This window comes from Haliotis rubra, unplaced genomic scaffold, assembly GCF_003918875.1.
Source record: "Haliotis rubra isolate DU_JTF1 unplaced genomic scaffold, ASM391887v1 Scf391, whole genome shotgun sequence".
NCBI classification, from domain to species: domain Eukaryota; kingdom Metazoa; phylum Mollusca; class Gastropoda; order Lepetellida; family Haliotidae; genus Haliotis; species Haliotis rubra.
The window spans coordinates 580,046-599,075 of NW_025767070.1; the positions used below are offsets into that span (position 1 = coordinate 580,046).

At 42.5% G+C, this 19,030-nt stretch overlaps 1 protein-coding gene and 2 long non-coding RNA genes across 3 annotated transcripts; all 3 read right to left on the reverse strand.

Moving 5' to 3' along the window:
* Window positions 1-1,370: 1,370 nt before the first annotated feature.
* On the reverse strand, window positions 1,371-17,465 carry LOC124286783 (cytochrome P450 3A29-like). Its single transcript, XM_046723215.1, has 14 exons — window positions 17,161-17,465; window positions 16,288-16,384; window positions 16,121-16,170; window positions 14,992-15,088; window positions 14,371-14,487; window positions 13,605-13,693; window positions 12,348-12,499; window positions 9,196-9,332; window positions 8,578-8,692; window positions 7,689-7,846; window positions 7,351-7,439; window positions 5,872-6,009; window positions 2,629-2,782; window positions 1,371-1,758 (listed from the first exon to the last, which is right to left on the reverse strand). The coding sequence occupies exons 1-14, from the start codon at window positions 17,232-17,234 to the stop codon at window positions 1,681-1,683; spliced, it is 1,545 nt and encodes a 514-aa protein (XP_046579171.1). The 5' UTR covers window positions 17,235-17,465; the 3' UTR covers window positions 1,371-1,680.
* LOC124286788 lies at window positions 2,789-4,484 on the reverse strand. The gene is made up of 3 exons (XR_006901118.1): window positions 4,434-4,484; window positions 4,190-4,289; window positions 2,789-3,472 (listed from the first exon to the last, which is right to left on the reverse strand). It is a non-coding gene; the product is annotated as an uncharacterized LOC124286788 (long non-coding RNA).
* LOC124286787 lies at window positions 12,872-13,596 on the reverse strand. The gene is made up of 3 exons (XR_006901117.1): window positions 13,324-13,596; window positions 12,940-13,017; window positions 12,872-12,890 (listed from the first exon to the last, which is right to left on the reverse strand). It is a non-coding gene; the product is annotated as an uncharacterized LOC124286787 (long non-coding RNA).
* Window positions 17,466-19,030: the final 1,565 nt, after the last annotated feature.

Here is a 19,030-nt window from a genome sequence, read left to right on the forward strand (position 1 = left end):
TACAAACAACTTAAATTAGAAATGTCAATATTTGTATTACTGAAGGGGAAGCTAGATAGATAGGGGATATAGCTGTAGGTAGAGCTAAGCACACGTTCATGTCTAGAGAGAGAGCATTACGACATGTAAGTGAAAATGAATAAATATATACTTGGATTAATACCTCTTAAACTAAGATGCGTAATTCATTAAATGATGATAGATACATGTACATACACCTTGATGATCATTAATCCGGATTAGCCGACCATGTCTCGTGTCAAAACACGTGGGACTCTCGCACTTCCCTTCACACGGTTAGCGGTAGATCAAAGCTTCGTGCGGATAGGTGAGTCAATTTTGTGTTGATTTAGCCGGTTTGTTTGTAAAATGTACCGTCCGGAAACGGAAACCGAATATCCGTTATAGACAGTCACTTTTATAACGTAAGAGATTGGTTTTTACTAAAAATTGACCGGAAGGCGAGGTTTCCGGATATCTGGGGTCCGGGTATCCGAGGTCTCACTGTATATACACAACCATATATATACAAATTAAGGAAAAGACTTATATTAAACACACAACTTATTGTGCATGATCATTCATGTAAGAAATAATGAATACTTATAACATGTATACAAACAAGGGATAATTACGCATAACAGTGCACGTGTCTAAGTGGGTTTATATTAGAAAGTGAGCAACCAATAAAATCATAAACTGTCTAGATTATTCCATACATATATAAGGCAACAGTATCAAATTACAAGGCATCAATGTTTTTTACCTTAATAATAAGAAGAGGAACGATTACAGTAACTATATCTTGTACGGCGATGCAACTGCGACCGCCATACCGCAATAGACAGTCAGCGCGCGATGGCTTTGATGGATGTGTCCATCTTACGTCACTATAGCCTGCTATGTAGCTGTCAGTGTTCAACCTTAGACGTAAACATCTACTGTTAGTTTTGCTTGTAGATATACTTTAAACTGGTATATACAGAGTACACGGGTCTGCCAGCAGTCCCACAATCCTTGCCAGCTTGAGGTGAAGGATTTTATAGACATGGGGTCTGAATTCCGGGTGGAACTGAAGCTATATAGCCAGTTACCTCCCTTGCCCCGGAAGTTTGCCTTTCCCCATATGATCAATCCATTTGAGATGTCTTCATTTCGATTCATTAAGTCTCACACGTCTGGAGTCAGACGGACGAACACCTTTGACAGAACAAAAAACAACCTGTGACGCCAACTCAGGCTGAATCTTGGAACATCCGTCATCAAGTTTCTGCAGTGAATAGTGGCTGCCTGTATCAAGCCCAAGGCAAATGGTGGTCACACCTGGTGATGCCTTTGTTTCTTCAGTTAGTTCTCACAACAGGTACGCGTTTTGTCAGTGAATGTTTTATTAGGAAGCACTGATCAGACAAACGACCAAATATTATGCGGGGTTTTTTACAACGTAGCATTTACAACTTTATGTGAAGCCAAGTTCTGTTTTATAGTTAGCTTTGATATACATAATGGATTACAAAATCCTGAGTCGTTATATTTGTATTTGGACAAGTAACTCTATTCCTTCAACTGAATGTGTATATACAATGGCAAATGACTGGCTGAGGTACTACAGATAACAACCACAAGAAAGTGAAAGGGAAAAAATCTTCGACGTTAAAGCCGTCCAAACAGACTATTCCCTCATCGGAGCACGACTTTCAGTTTTATGGGAGTCTTCATGCTGAGGGTCCCTAAAGCGACGAAGTTCCTCAATTCATCCTGGAAAAAACAAAATGGACAATCTGGCTGATTGCGGTTGTTTCCGTTTCGGGGAAATTTCATCTACAATTTATCGACCAACTGTACTCCATTCGGTCTGAACCAGTCGGACTGTTGGTATACGTCATGATCTACAATGGTTCGGGAAGTCACACAGCCTAGTGAACGGATCATCCTAAGTCCCATCCACTCGAAGGCTCTCGCTGCTTTAAGCCCACACTTACCCCTGGACCCATGGGTCTCGTGAACTCAAATTGCCAATTTTCATAACCCAATTTGATTTGCTAAGTATCTCAGTCTAACCAACCAATGAAAATGCGAGGTGCAAACCAGCCTCAGTGATGGGTTGGTGGTACCAAACATGATTGTGATATACTGCGAGGAATTGAACACTAAAAATCTGCCTGAGACGTTTTTTCATCAATTTGACGGAAGGGGTGTCCAGAAAGCTTTGATTTGTAGGTTATACGAGGTTTCACCCCTCACATATTTCCTTGTTTCCTTGTCTCGGCGTTTGATTCGTAGGTAAGATATTTAATGAAAACTCAAGGGCAGGTAATTTGAGATGGAGAGAAGATATAGAATTGATACAGGGGATAGTCTATGTGTACCGAATTGCCAGCCCATGAGATATGGTGGCTGCTTCAATATTCTCTTACAATCATCCCCATGATGTTGTCATCAACACAACCACATAGCATACAAATACAGTACAAATACTGTGACTAAAGATACGTAACTATTCTATTATATGTAGCCATATTTCTCTGCCTTCTTGACAGTACATATAACATATTGCCATTTAAACATTTCTGGGGTAGAACGTCCATACAATACAGCATATATTTATAACCACATGAGTCTACAAACCGGCGTGTCTGGAAGTCTGGCGAACTGAACCTTCTGTAGGATGCGAGCCAGACCAATCTTCATCTCAACTTGGGCAAGCCTCATTCCGATACACATACGGGGACCTTGACCGAAGGGGATATAACCCATTTGATGAAAATCTGCGTTTTCCCATCTTGAACAGAAAACTTTTAAACTTCAAACCTTTGCCTTCAATGTTGTTGTGTTGTTGGACCTGCCATTGAACGTTTTCACAAAAGCTTTTGGGAATTCACATTCAGCTTGGAATATACAAAGCGTCAGAACGCCTGTTTAGCTTTATTACTGTTGAAAGTCTTTACAAAATTAAAGAGTTCATGTTTCTGAATGGTTTCAGTGAATGACGTTCAAGGCAAGTAGGCAGTTGTCAAGATAACCAATGAAAGGTTACGATTGCTGTCTGGTCTGACTGAATGCTGTCAACCAAGAATCGACGAGTTAGATATAACTTGCAACGACCCATGCTGACCTGAACGCCGACATCATTGAATCCAACCATCCGACAATGTTATTGCTGGGGAGGTACCTTCACTTCATGAAATATCGAACTACACAATGTCTACATGGTACGTACACCTGGTGTTACCCTTAACTACGCTTTGACAATGTCTACACGGTACGTACACCTGGTGTTACCCTTAACTACACTTTAACAATGTCTACATGGTACGTACACCTGGTGTTACCCTTAACTAAACTTTGACAATGTCTACATGGTACGTACACCTGGTGTTACCCTTAACTACACTTTGACAATGTCTACATGGTACATACACCTGGTGTTACCCTTAACTACACTTTGACAATGTCTACATGGTACGTACACCTGGTGTTACCCTTAACTACACTTTGACAATGTCTACACGGTACGTACACCTGGTGTTACCCTTAACTACACTTTGACAATGTCTTTACGTACACCTGGTGTTACCCTGTACACTTTGACAATGTCTACATGGTACGTACACCTGGTGTTACCCTTAACTACACTTTGACAATGTCTACATGGTACGTACACCTGGTGTTACCCTTAACTACACTTTGACAATGTCTACATGGTACGTACACCTGGTGTTACCCTTAACTACACTTTGACAATGTCTACACGGTACGTACACCTGGTGTTACCCTTAACTACACTTTGACAATGTCTACATGGTACGTACACCTGGTGTTACCCTTAACTACACTTTGACAATGTCTACACGGTACGTACACCTGGTGTTACCCTTAACTACACTTTGACAATGTCTACACGGTACGTACACCTGGTGTTACCCTTAACTACACTTTGACAATGTCTACACGGTACGTACACCTGGTGTTACCCTTAACTACACTTTAACAATGTCTACACTTTGACAATGTCTACGCATACGTACACCTGGTGTTACCCTTAACTACACTTTGACAATGTCTACATGGTACGTACACGGTGTTACCCTTAACTACACTTTGACAATGTCTACCATACTTACACTTTGACAATGTCTACACGGTAACTACACTTTGAAATGTGACAATGTCTACATGGTACGTACACCTGGTGTTACCCTTAACTACACTTTGACAATGTCTACATGGTACGTACACCTGGTGTTACCCTTAACTACACTTTGACAATGTCTACATGGTACGTACACCTGGTGTAACCCTTAACTACACTTTGAATGTGCTACACACTGGTAACGCTTACCTTTAACTACACTTTGACAATGTCTACATGGTACGTACACCTGGTGTTACCCTTAACTACACTTTGACAATGTCTACATGGTGCGTTACACCTGGTGTTACCCTTAACTACACTTTGACAATGTCTACATGGTACGTACACCTGGTGTTACCCCCTTAACTACACTTTGACAATGTCTACATGGTACGTACACCTGGTGTTACCCTTAACTACACTTTGACAACCCTGTGTCTACATGGTACGTGGTGTTACCCTTAACTACACTTTGACAATGTCTACATGGTGTTACCCTGGTGTTACCCTTAACTACACTTTGACAATGTCTACATGGGTACGTACACCTGGTGTTACCCTTAACTACACTTTGACAATGTCTACATGGTACGTACACCTGGTGTTACCCTTAACTACACTTTGACAATGTCTACATGGTACGTACACCTGGTGTTACCCTTAACTACACTTTGACAATGTCTACATGGTACGTACACCTGGTGTTACCCTTAACTACACTTTGACAATGTCTACATGGTACGTACACCTGGTGTTACCCCCTTAACTACACTTTGACAATGTCTACATGGTACGCATACCTGGTGTTACCCTTAACTACACTTTGACAATGTCTACATGGTACGTACACCTGGTGTTACCCTTAACTACACTTTGACAATGTCTACATGGTACGTACACCTGGTGTTACCCTTAACTACACTTTGACAATGTCTACATGGTACGTACACCTGGTGTTACCCTTGTTAAACTACACTTTGACAATGTCTACATGGTACGTACACCTGGTGTTACCCTTAACTACACTTTGACAATGTCTACTACACCTGGTGTCTACGTGTTACCCTTTAACTACACTGGTACGTACACTTTGACAATGTCTACATGGTACGTACACCTGGTGTTACCCTTAACTACACTTTGACAATGTCTACATGGTACGTACACCTGGTGTTACCCTTAACTACACAATGTCTGACAATGTTCCCTTAACTACACTTTGACAATGTCTACATGGTACGTACACCTGGTGTTACCCTTAACTACACTTTGACAATGTCTACATGGTACGTACACTTGGTGTTACCCTTAACTACACTATGACAATGTCTCCATATCACGTGCACCAGATTTTGAACGTGTCACACAGGCTACTTGTCATGGTGCTTTCACTGTGGTCTATATCCTAGCATCATTCGATCCCTTAAATATTTTTGAATATTTTTCAAGTTTTCCGAATTGCATGACAATGTGGAAATTATCCATCAAACCCTCCAGTGTACCATGGTAGGTCCATCTGGTGAACACTGATTTTAGTGTCAAAATAGCGACCTAAACGAAGTTATCGCAAAAAACACTTTCTCGGCATTTCTTCTATTCCGTCTACATAACATAGAAGATATCTACAGTAGTTGTTTTCCGGGAGGTTGTAAACCTTAGTGACCCGTGAAGAATTTGGCTAAAGAAAACCTTGGCTTACAATTTGGACCCTTTTAGCAAGGAGGTTTTGGGCATACCTCTCTGGTTTGAATTTATTTGGCTCTGGGAACATATCTGCATTTCTGTGAAGGGACACAAGAGGGACGCTGATGAAGCTGCCCTTAGGGAACGTCCATCCTTTGATGACAGTTGTCTTGGAGACTGCCCGGCTTAACCTACAAAAGACGTTAAATTAGCAAACACCATCGTCATCATCATCATCATCATCATCATCATCATCATCATCAGGTGGAGTAGCCTAGTGGTTAAAGCGTTCGCTCGTCACGCCGAAGACCCGGGTTCGATTCCCCACATGGGTACAATGTGTGAAGCCCATTGCTGGTGTCCCCAGCCGTGATATTGCTAAAAGGCGAAAAAAGACTCACTCACTCACTCATCATCATCATCTTCATCCCACGAAAAGGGAGTTAATTGACTTGGCTCTTGGAGAGAGTGGAACACTTGGATAATAAAAACTGGACGATAGAGAAAATCAAGAGTACATCATGTTTAACACATTCTAAGGGGCTGGTCATTCATTACTGAGCACGTCAGAGGGGATCAGGGCAGGGTCCCCATAAATATGATTGTCTCCACGCTAGTGTTATATACAAATAGATCCACATATTTGTGGATGAACATGAAAACATGGACAGTTTGTAATTAATACAAGCGCTTTTGCATTTTGTCTTTTCACAGAAAGTCACGTACAAGGACATGCGGAACGTCATCCGTGAAAGAGACAATCATTGGGGAAGGGTCAATATTAGCTGTTGGATCGTCAGGCTAAAGGCCCGATTCGATTCCGAAATGGGTATGATGTGTGTGCCTGTTTCGGGCGTGTCACCGTCTTGATATCGATAGACTATTGCTGAAAGCAGCGTAAAATTATTCACTCAAATTCATGTCTGAATTTGTTCTAAGATTAACATCCCCATATGAGAAAATCTGGCATACATTGGCATCAAGTTTAAAATCTTGATATATTTCTACATATGCATCTTTCAAGAGATAGTTTGGCCTGGAACTCTGTCTGCTAAAGGCATCCCTTTGTAAGTTTAGGACGGCACTTGTTCAGTTGAAATACTGTTCCCCCCAGCTTCGAATGGAGACAGGACGATTCATAAAGGAACCAAAACATCACTGATTCTATTTAATTTCTAAACAAACTATTGTTTAAGATGAATATCATTTTGATCTTGTTTGTACTGTTTACCAACAGCTAAGACATAATTCATTCCACTAAAATACAATACAAATCTTTGGTACGTTTAAGTCATCACATAATGTACCAGTCAAATGTAGCTGTCTATACTTGTCTATAGACAATGCGCCCCCACCTTCTCAATGTTAATGGATGTATTGTGAATGTTCAGATTCACTCATCATTTTCTGTACATTTGCGCATCAATGACCACATTTTCAATAAACAACATCATACGTCTTAAAATAAAGATATGATTCAAGGTCATTTCTGTGGAATTTGGTTTCCGTCACCTCTTCAAGATTACACTCACCCGGGTACAACCGGGTACAGCCTGAGGGTCTCTGTAATCACGTGGTCCATGTACGTCAACTTGCCAATGTTATCATAGTCCGCAGCTTCCTGTCAATGCGAACACAACTAATGTCACAGACTGATCTCATTCCAGGTGATAACAAAAAAATTTAGTGCCAGAACGTTTTTTTCATTGATAGCAATTATACATCCATTATTCTAAGATGGAGAGTATTGGAGACAGGTAATGAAGGTCTCGACAACTTATAACTCTGAATTGTAATATCGTTGCCTATAAGTAACACATGTCAAGGTCGGCATTTAAAAATACGAGGTTCCCACAGTGGACATACATACCTCTCCCAATACAGTGTCCACCTCCTGGGTCAACCGTTCTTGAACATCCGGGTTAGTTGCCAGTGAATATGCAGCGAAGTTCAATGTGCTCGCGGTAGTTTCATATCCGGCGATGAAGAACAAGAAGGCCTGCCCCAACACCTCGTCCGTCGTCATTTCTGGCGATAAGGGGATGACAATTCTGACTTTAATATCATCAATATCATCATGCCTCTACACTTACTATACATATATACTCCAGGAAATGTAACTGCGATAATGCCAACTCCTTTTTAAGTAGAATGCAACTCACAATCCTGGCACTTTTTGTTGAGGATTGGTGAAGATGATAACCTCAATCTTGGATGATAAAACGGCTGGAGTCCAATGACATAATGCTTACCTAGAACTCCATCACGTTACTCCAGAACCTCAGTCAACTCCAAAACAAGGGTGGTGAATGGGTCCAGGTATTTATCATAATAGAATTGAGATAATAATAGAATTGATAATCGAAGGTAATGCATCAGCGATCACTGGTGTTAAGTTGGGTCCGGAGAAGTACCTAATAGCCAAGGAGGTTGGAAACCCGCTTGTAAGGAAATCTCGCTTTCCGGACAGTTCTACGTGACACGAAATACATACCACATCAAGTGCTTCATTTAAGCGGAAATCCGGTTTCCGGATCCGGCTTGTATAATTAAATTACCAACAGTGCCAACTATACACTACTGTGTCCTCCGTATCGGCCAATATTGCAGGAATATTGCTGAGTGTGGCGTTAAACACCTACCAATCTTATTGGACAGCAAAGATGTTTGTTTCACACCATGGCATTAGTAAAAGTCCTGGGCGATGTATGAGTCAAGTGATTATTGTGGAATCGATTCTACAGTCGACAAGTACATACTTTTATTGGGCTTTTGGGAACCTGAAGGTTGCGATTGGCTCGTTTCTTCCTCGTCATCTTGGAGGTTGGAGTTATCCTCGGCATCCAGCATCAGCTGGAGGAAGTCGACTCTTCTCTGGAAAAATGAACAGTTACGAAATCAAAAAGTCATAAATTGAACTTTAGACGCAAATGTCGACATCCAAACCACATCTGGCGATCTGACATCCATTGACTTTGGACAGGCAGCCAGGTCACTGTTGACTGTAAAGACAGGCGTTGGTTGCTCGGCACACATTCTCACCCGGCTTTGACAGTCTCTGTATTAGTTCACCAATGGTGAGTCAGCGAATATACTACACATGGCAAAAGCTTCATGGCGGTCACAAGTCCATGGTTTTAATGATATATTTTCTGATAACAACTGAAAAACTGAGGTGTTAACCCAATCACACTGACTCACAGGTAACTTTGACCATATTAATCACAAAATCATCAAACTGTCTCTACACACGAGAAATAATAGATAGGATAATCCAGGTCAGGAGTGTGCACTATCGCTGTAGACATGCATACGTCTTGTCACCCACTGAGAATTACGACACTGACACACATTCACAAATGAGGAAACTGTGTTACCATTTGTTCTTCCTTGGGTTCGCTTTTTCTCATTGTGATCATTTCTTTAAGAGATGACACAAAGAAGTTCATGGTTGACTTTGGAAACGAGGTGAAACCCAGAGCCTTGGCGATCCCCATTAGACTTGGGAACACCACTGAAAGAGACGAGCGTCAGGATACAAACAGGTAACAAACAAACAGCAACACCAGAATATACATATCCTGCAGAATGTGGATTGCTGGATGCTACAACAACAGTTCCATCTGAACAGATGGTGAGTTTAGTTTTATGACACGTTCAGAGAAATAACACAACAGACAAAATGATTTTAAACATATGAAATATCGAATGGCGGATAATTTTGGGAACAGGAGCTACTCAGCGAAAATTGTGGTCATCAACATGATGTATGGATTTCAGATTAATTACATGATTATATGTGGTGTCCTCTAAAACATGGAGCCACACTAGGATGGACAAGGGAGGCATGGTGACACACTGGGATGGACATGGGAAGGCATGGTGACACACTGGGATGGACATGGGAAGGCAGGTGACACACTGGGATGGACATGGGAAGGCAGGTGACACACTGGGATGGACATGGGAAGGCATGGTGACACACTGGGATGGACATGGGAATGCATGGTGACACACTGGGATGGACATGGGAAGGTAGGTGACACACTGGGATGGACATGGGAAGGTAGGTGACACACTTGGATGGACATGGGAAGGTAGGTGACACACTGGGATGGACATGGGAAGGTAGGTGACACACTTGGATGGGCATGGGAGGGCAGGTAACACACTTGGATGGACACAGCAGGTCATGGTGGCACATTAGGATGGACATGGGAAGGCAGGTGACACACTAGGATGGACACAGCAGGTCATGGTGACACACTGGGATGGACATGGGAAGGCATGGTGACACACTAAGATGGACATGGGAAGGCAGGTGACACACTAGGATGGACATGGGAAGGCAGGTGACACACTAGGATGGACACAGCAGGTCATGGTGACACACTGGGATGGACATGGGAAGGCAGGTGACACACTAAGATGGACATGGGAAGGCACACACATGGACATGGGATGGACATGGGAAGGCAGGTGACACACTGGGATGACACACTAGGGAAGGCAGGTGACACACTGGGATGCATGGGAAGGCAGCTGACACACTGGATGGACACAGGAAGGTCATGGTGACACACTGGGATGGACATGGGAAGGCATGGTGACACACTAAGATGGACATGGGAAGGCAGGTGACACACTAGGATGGACATGGAAAGGCATGGTGACACACTGGACAAGATGGACATGGAAGGCATGGTGACACACTAGGATGGACATGGGAAGGCATGGTGACACACTAAGATGGACATGGGAAGGCAGGTGACACACTATGATGGACATGGGAAGGCAGGTGACACACTAGGATGGACATGGGAAGGCATGGTGACACACTAAGATGGACATGGGAAGACATGGTGACACTATGATGGACATGGGAAGGCAGGTGACACACTGGATGGACATGGAAAGGCATGGTGACACACTGGACATGGGATGATGGACATGGGATGGACAGGCATGGTGACACACTGGGATGGACATGGGAAGGCAGCACACTGGGATGGTGACACACTGGGATGGACATGGGAAGGTACACTTATGAAGATGGACATGGGTGACACACTGATGACATGGACATGGACATGGTGACACATGGACATGGGACATGGATGCATGGTGACACACTAGGATGATGGACATGGATGGAAGGCATGGTGACACACTGGATGGACATGGGAGGGCATGGTGACACACTAGATGGACATGGGAGGGTGAGGTGACACACTATGATGGACATGGGAAGGCATGGTGACACACTAGGATGGACATGGGAGGCAGGTGACACACTATGATGGACATGGGAAGGCATGGTGACACACTAGGATGGACATGGGAAGGCATGGTGACACACTATGATGGACATGGGAGGGCATGGTGACACACTAGGATGGACATGGGAAGGCATGGTGACACACTAGGATGGACATGGGAAGGCAGGTGACACACTAGGATGGACATGGGAGGGCAGGTGACACACTATGATGGACATGGGAAGGCATGGTGACACACAAGACAGACATGGGAAGGCATGGTGACACTATGATGGACATGGGAAGGCATGGTGACACTATGATGGACATGGGAAGGCATAGTGACACGGGAAGGGTGGACAAGGGAGGGCATGCATGGTGACACTAGGATGGACATGGGAAGGCATGGTGACACACTAGGATGGACATGGGAAGGCATGGTGACACACTATGATGGACATGGGAGGGCATGGTGACACACTATGATGGACATGGGAAGGCATGGTGACACACTAGGATGGACATGGGAGGGCAGGTGACACACTAGGATGGACATGGGAGGGCAGGTGACACACTAGGATGGACATGGGAAGGCATGGTGACACACAAGACAGACATGGGAAGGCATGGTGACACTATGATGGACATGGGAAGGCATGGTGACACTATGATGGACATGGGAAGGCATAGTGACACACTAGGGATGGACATGGGAGGGCATGGTGACACTATGATGGACATGGGAAGGCATGGTGACACACTATGATGGACATGGGAGGGCATGGTGACACACTATGATGGACATGGGAGGGCATGGTGACACTATGATGGACATGGGAAGGCATGTTGACACACTAGAAATGACATAGGAAGGCAGGGGGACACACTAAGATGGACATGGGAAGGCATGGTGACACACTAGGATGGACACAACAAGTCATGACGACACACTAGAATGGACATGGGAAGGCAGAGGACACACTATGATGGACACGGGAGGGCATGGTCACACACTAGGATGGACATGGCAAGGCATGGTAATACAGTAGGATGGACACAACAAGGCATGACGACACACTTGAATGGACATGGGAAGGGAAAGGACACACTAGGATGGACACAGGAGGGCATGGTCACACACTAGGATGGACATGGGAAGGCATGGTAATGCACTAAGTAAAACATGGTAACGCGACTGAATGGACATGGGAAGATACGGTGATGCCAGAAGATGGGAAGGCCCCAGGGAATGTGTTATCGATTATACATACTTATCATAGACATAACTGGGTTCTGGAGCACGTTGTTGTCAAAGACTTTCTTTGCCTGAGTGATGAAGATGTTGTCGAAGTTGTTTTGGGAGTCTGTGTCAATGCCGAATGCTGTGCTGGCTATCACATCCATAGTGAAAGCACCAAAATAACTGTATATAATGAAATATATATTGATGATTCACATCTGGTCTGAATAGTCAGGCATACACAGTATATTTTCAATGCGATGACATTTAGTGGACTTTGGCAGGTGTAAAAGCTAGATCTTTAAAGGGTTCTTGGAACAAACATGGCTTATAAACTACATTGAGTAGTACAGTAATTTCCTGGCGCTTAGTGTCCTGATGTACTGTTACCTTCCCCAATACCTTTATCAAAACCTTCCCCAATATCTTTACTCATATTTACCCAATACCTTTACTTACACCTTCACCAATACCTTTACTCACACCTTCCCCAATACCTTCACTCACACCTTCCCCAATACCTTAACTCACACCTTCCCCAATACCTTTACTTACACCTTCCCCAATACCTTTACTCACACCTTCCCCAATACCTTCACTCACACCTTCCCCAATACCTTAACTCACACCTTCCCCAATACCTTTACTTACACCTTGCCCAATACCTTTTCTCACACCTTCCCGAATACCTTGATCAAAACCTTCCCCAATATCTTTACTCATATTTACCCAATACCTTTACTTACACCTTCACCAATACCTTTACTCACACCTTCCCCAATACCTTCACTCACACCTTCCCCAATACCTTTACTCCCACCTTCCCCAATATACCCTTCCCAATACCTTTACTCACACCTTCCCCAATACCTTTTACTCACCCTTCCCCAATACACCTTCCCCATTACCTTCACACCTTCCCGAATACCTTTACACCTTCACCAATACCTTTACTCACACCTTCCCCAATACCTTTACTCACACCTTCCCAATACCTTAACTCCCACCTTCCCCAATACCTTTACTCACACCTTCCCCAATACCTTTACTCACACCTTCCCCAATACCTTTACTCACACCTTCCCCAATACCTTTACTCACACCTTCCCCAATACCTTTACTCACACCTTCCCCAATACCTTTACTCACACCTTCCCGAAATACCCCTTCAGCGATACTCAAGCTATCAGAACTGATGTTTTACGCTATATTAAGCAGGATGGTGTGAGATAGCACGCCACCCTACAACCTAAAACATGTTTGTCTACTATTGAAGAAATATTCCTACTCTTTCACTGTGATGGTTTCCTCATTCTCAGCAGCATGTGCCAGATTCTTTGTTAGAGTCACAGCGCACTCGTCGATCTTGGCACACATCTAAAACACCAAAACAATATGGTTTGAACATACATGGTATATAATGATAAATATAAGGAAACCGGCAGGGACCGAGAGATGGACACAACCGAGAATTCGTCTCAACCGAGTTCAAGACACTTGGTTCGACTGTACATGTATGTGATAATCGTGTAGTTAATCTCACTCACTCAACCCACCCACTCACTCACTCACCCACCCTTCCACCCACTCACTCACCCACCCACCCACTCACTCACTCTGGTTATATATATATACTAACAATCCTGAGCTTGTTTCCACTGAATGTCGGAATGATGATATTCCTCACTCACTCACTCACCCACCCTTCCACTCACTCACTCGTCTGATATATATACTAACAATCCTGAGCTTGTTTCCACTGAATGTCGGATGATGATGATATTCCTCACTCACTCACTCACCCACCCTTCCACTTCACTCACTCACTCGTCTGATATATATACTAACAATCCTGAGCTTGTTTCCACTGAATGTCGGAATGATGATATTCCTCACTCACTCACTCACCCACCCTTCCACTCACTCACTCGTCTGATATATATACTAACAATCCTGAGCTTGTTTCCACTGAATGTCGGACTGATGATATTTCTCACTCACTCACTCACCCACCCACCCTTCCACTCACTCACTCGTCTGATATATATACTAACAATCCTGAGCTTGTTTCCACTGAATGTCGGACTGATGATATTCCTCAGTCTCTTCCATGTTGCTCCCGTCTCGAAGAAGATGCCAGTAGCAATGGGGTAGTCGTTGAGTCTAAAAATCTGAAAGTTGACAATGGATATAAACAACGATATACAACGTATGAGGTCCAACACACGTATGTTTTTGTTCCACAGACCACCATACTGAAAACTCCACACTACTTATTCAAAGTTTCTATTACGATTATCCGATTTCATGCCAAATATTACCAAATCAGTTTTCCCTGAGCTGTAGGCCAGCGACAAAACATGCATTACGCTTCACCCTTTATAAACCAGTCATGTAAAAATAGGGTAAATCAAATCAAGAAAGACGACCTAGTTACCTCGTTATAAGATGCAACAAAGGTGGAAACAGGCCTTAATATTTGATTAAAGGTTATATTACGTCAAAGATCTGAAAGATTAAATTCTAATGTTTGCTGGACATATTGGATGTTGTTACAAAACTGAGTGTAAAATAGGAATCAACATTTTAGGCTTCTCCTTCCAGAGTAAAGAAACATGCATGCGTGAGGCAGTGACTGAACTCAGCCTGTCACCATCGTGTTGATGAATACTTACTAGTCTATCCGAAAACCTATTAAAGTCTTTTACAAGTATCTCCTTGATGATTTCAGGGTCGTGCACGTTGATGAGGGGGAACCCACCTAAGTAGACGCTGAAACACGACAGGTGGGGGTCTTTATCAGATTTCTTCTTATTAGTGAATGGGTGACATAAGCAAACTTCTAGACTAACGCTTAGTCTTTGAATATAATTTTGATAGTAACAAATGAATCCATGTAAATTGAAAAGAAGCATCAGTGAGATGGGCGATGAACCTGAGGAATTCTAGACTTGCTTTATAGTCGGAGTTGGAGTTGGTAGGTGTGTGCCCTTGTTGTATTACATGTATATTTAAATTTATACATTCAGAAATGTTATGGGTGGACCGGTAGATAAAAAGTAATCACATGACAACTTCGTAGATGATATTTTCAGCATATACATATATTCCTGAAAGAGACTTTCCAAATTGCAAAATGCATCTCATTCTGTCGTTGTATGTGAGTTGTTTACCACCACATCATTTATATATTCAGGCTTTAGACGGCCAGTAAATAGACGAGAGTGGACCAGAAAATCCAGTGATTGGTATTCTGCGAGCAACGACCCTCGGAGTCAGCCATGATACAGAGGCTGGCCACAGGATCGATTATTTCGTCTCGTGCGACCAACACATATTGGTAGGAACCTTTAGGTAGTGAGTGTGTATGGTTCCAGCAACTCTAGCCATGTCACCGTGAGTGTGTATGGTTCCAGTAACACTCTAGCCATGTCACCGTGATAAGGATACACACATCTAACTCGTGGGAACTTGAACACTCCATTTTAAACTCTGAGAATGAAATATAACTCGTTTACGATATCTAAACATGATATACTGATACAACAATCTAACCACTAATTCATGTTATGATACCACTATTTTTATTCATTGATATCTTATATTCATCTTCTCGGAAAATTAAATATCTAAATATAAAAATAATGTCACGGAACTAGCTCTTCTAGATATGCAGTCAAAAACAAATGAGAATATAAACAGCGTCTTGATCAATTGTTGACTAGTGAACTCGGGTATGATGTGTGGCTTATATATAATGCACTTGTATATGTCCGCGATGTCGTAAATATGAAATAGCCTCACCTGTACACGTCGCCGAATTCCTGTCCCCATTTATTGTCGAGGTCAACGCCCTAAAAATATATAGCAGTACGAAATATCAAATAACAAAAATACATAACATTGTTTATCTAAATGTTTTACATCTTAGTGATAAATTTAAGTAAATTACACGGTCACGAGTTCATTACCATTTTGACAACCTGACGAAGATTTCCTAAATATATGTCTGGAGTTGGGCCAGGTATCCCATAGTCGCTGAGGAAACGGTTCCGTTTCTTTCCGTACCTGAAAATGTGCGAGACAGATACTAATGCTAGTAAAACTATGACACAATACATTTCTATCAGTATTTTATTTTTTTTCTGCTGCTGATTTCATATGTGGAATATATTGACTTGCTTATTTTGTATGGAATTAACTGATTTAAAAAAAATTAAAAGCATACTGCGCAGACACTCAAGATTAACAAGTGACATTGTACTTCTTAAGTAATGCATTCGACACGATGACAGAAACAGATATACCATATTGTTTCTAATACACGTTGCTTCCAAAATTCCGGGTTAGAATTGGCCTTAAGTACGTGCTTTACACAAGAGGCGACTATATAATGCGATCGGCGGTTGACCTGGCTGACACATTCCTTTGTTTCCCAAGCGCTTAGATGGATGATCATTATGCTGATCACGGGATTTTCAAGTCAAGAATCGATTAGTTACAGACTGCCGCTATATAGCTGCGATATTACTGAGTGCGGCGTTAAACAAAACAAAACAAAAATCCAAAGCAGCAATCACCACAATAAGCACCGTCTACGTTAGATTTAAATACACTTTATGTATCATGAAAATATACTTCAGTTATATTAGTCACTGAAGGTCATGCACCGCCGTCACTAACATTAAAGTCGAGACTCCATTATGGCCGCGATGCGCGTATTGCTGGAAATACGGTAATATTCCTTCCCGCTCTCTGTGGTCAATGAGATGTCGACTTGCACCCACCATACTGATCAAACTCAGATATGACAATCGACGTCAAACAGACAGGTGTGTACTCACAGGTAGATCAGCAGGACACATCCGGCAACGAGAGTCCACGTGAGCGGTATACTTATCAAACCAAGTAACTCCATTGTTGACGGTTACCAGAGGCAATATGACACTGCAGTTCCTGTCGTCAGTGTCAAGAGTCCCTGTGTTGGGTGTCGATTTTACGGCTGCAACACTTCTTAAAGCACAAGGTCCATGAAGGAAGTGGTGAAACCTGTCCAGTGAATGATCCAGGCAAGGTCCACTCAAGCTGTTTCAAACACGCTGACTGACAGCCGCTTTTCCTGCGTCATTGTTTAGAAAGCTTCTTTTTTGACCCATATACTCACTGGTTAAAGGGCAAAGGGCACACGGGGGGTAGTGTCAAAATTTTAAGAACTATTTTATGCTTATTTTGGTAGACATTTCCTTCGTCTGTCCTATATGTTCTATTTTTAGCAAGATGTTCATAAATTCATACTATGGGAACTGAAATATATTTCAATACGTGTGCCTCAGTATTAAATATATATATGTGTTTAATATCCGATTTGACGGACAGGGTTTCACACATGTATATGAAAGATGGAGTTGCACTTGTATATTTACACTGTTCTGTTGTATCTCTACACATGCCATAGGGTCGGTGTGGTAGCCTAGTGGTTAAAGCATCCGCTCATCACGCCGAAGCCCCGGGTTCGATTCCCTACATGGGTACAATGAATGAAACCCATTTCTGGTGTCTCCCGCTGTGATATTGTTGGAATGTTGCTAAAAGCGATGTAAAACTAAACTTACTCACTCTGCACATATCACGAAATAATGCACTGCTTTATTTTGAGACGATACCTTGATATATGTTTACATTTTCCAAGGACATCAGAAACGGATGGCTGGTTTGAGGTTTATTTATTAATGTTCTGCCAAACGATCTAAGCTGCTTATTGCCCTTCACGTGGATTATCAACATAGCAGTCCAAAGATTAATGTCGGCTGAAAACCCATACGTGTACATGTAATTACGTTATGACTCGGCAGATCTGATTCTATGTTGTAAAATGTCATCTATGTCGTTTGTGGCGGGGACAGTGTCATAACACAATGTAGCACATTATATAGTATGACCAGAAATTATTGAGAATTTTAGGAATATGTTTAATTGAATGTCTAGTATAAACAACCTTGACCAGCTATCAAGTGTTTGGTTTCATGCAAGAGAGACAACTCCGTTAATCCTTTTTCATTAGTTTGTGAAGAGTTATCCCCCTTTGTTTACTTCCTAGCAGACGACATTTTCAGTGATCCTCAGAATGGATGATTTAGAGAAGAGGAAGTTGATTTTAGAGTATTATAACAAGGACATCAGATCAGCTAAAGTGATTTGAAGTAGAACAGGCATCCCTTTGTCCACTGTTTATCGTGTTTTGAAAAATATTGCAAATGGATATGTAATTGAGCACCAGGGAGGCGCAGGTAGGCCCAGAAAATTGACTGTCGGTGACAGGAGGCGGCTTGGTATTCTTGTTTCTAAAAACAAACGAAGGAGTTTAGAAAACGTAAGGCTGGATATGATTGATAGAGGAACTGTTGCTGTCTGTAAGGAGACAATTAGAACTGAGCTGCAAGCAATGGGTTGGCAGAAAAGTCGAGGAATTCCATCACCGATCATGAAACCTGAACAAAAGGAGCGAAGGTTGAACTGGTGCTTACAGCATAGAAATTTTAACTGGGACAATGTGATTTTCGCAGATGAAAGTTCTGTGTGGCTGTTTCCTAATACACTGAAATTCTGGACCAAACAACTGAAAAACCTTTGTATCAGCGCCCAAATACAGTCCGAAATTTAACGTGTGGGGTGGCATATCTGTGTTAGGGGCAACGCCCCTCTGTGTATTTGAAG

What these genes read in the sequence shown, in the direction of transcription:
- LOC124286783 (XM_046723215.1), bottom strand. Translation starts at nt 17,234, where the DNA reads ATGGAGTTACTTGGTTTGATAAGTATACCGCTCACGTGGACTCTCGTT. An exon ending in GTGGAAACAAGCTCAGGATT is followed by an intron (nt 13,694 to 14,370) that starts GTTAGTATATAT and finishes TTGGTGTTTTAG; the next exon opens with ATGTGTGCCAAGATCGACGA. An exon ending in CTGTACCCGGTTGTACCCGG is followed by an intron (nt 6,010 to 7,350) that starts GTGAGTGTAATC and finishes CGTCTTTTGTAG; the next exon opens with GTTAAGCCGGGCAGTCTCCA.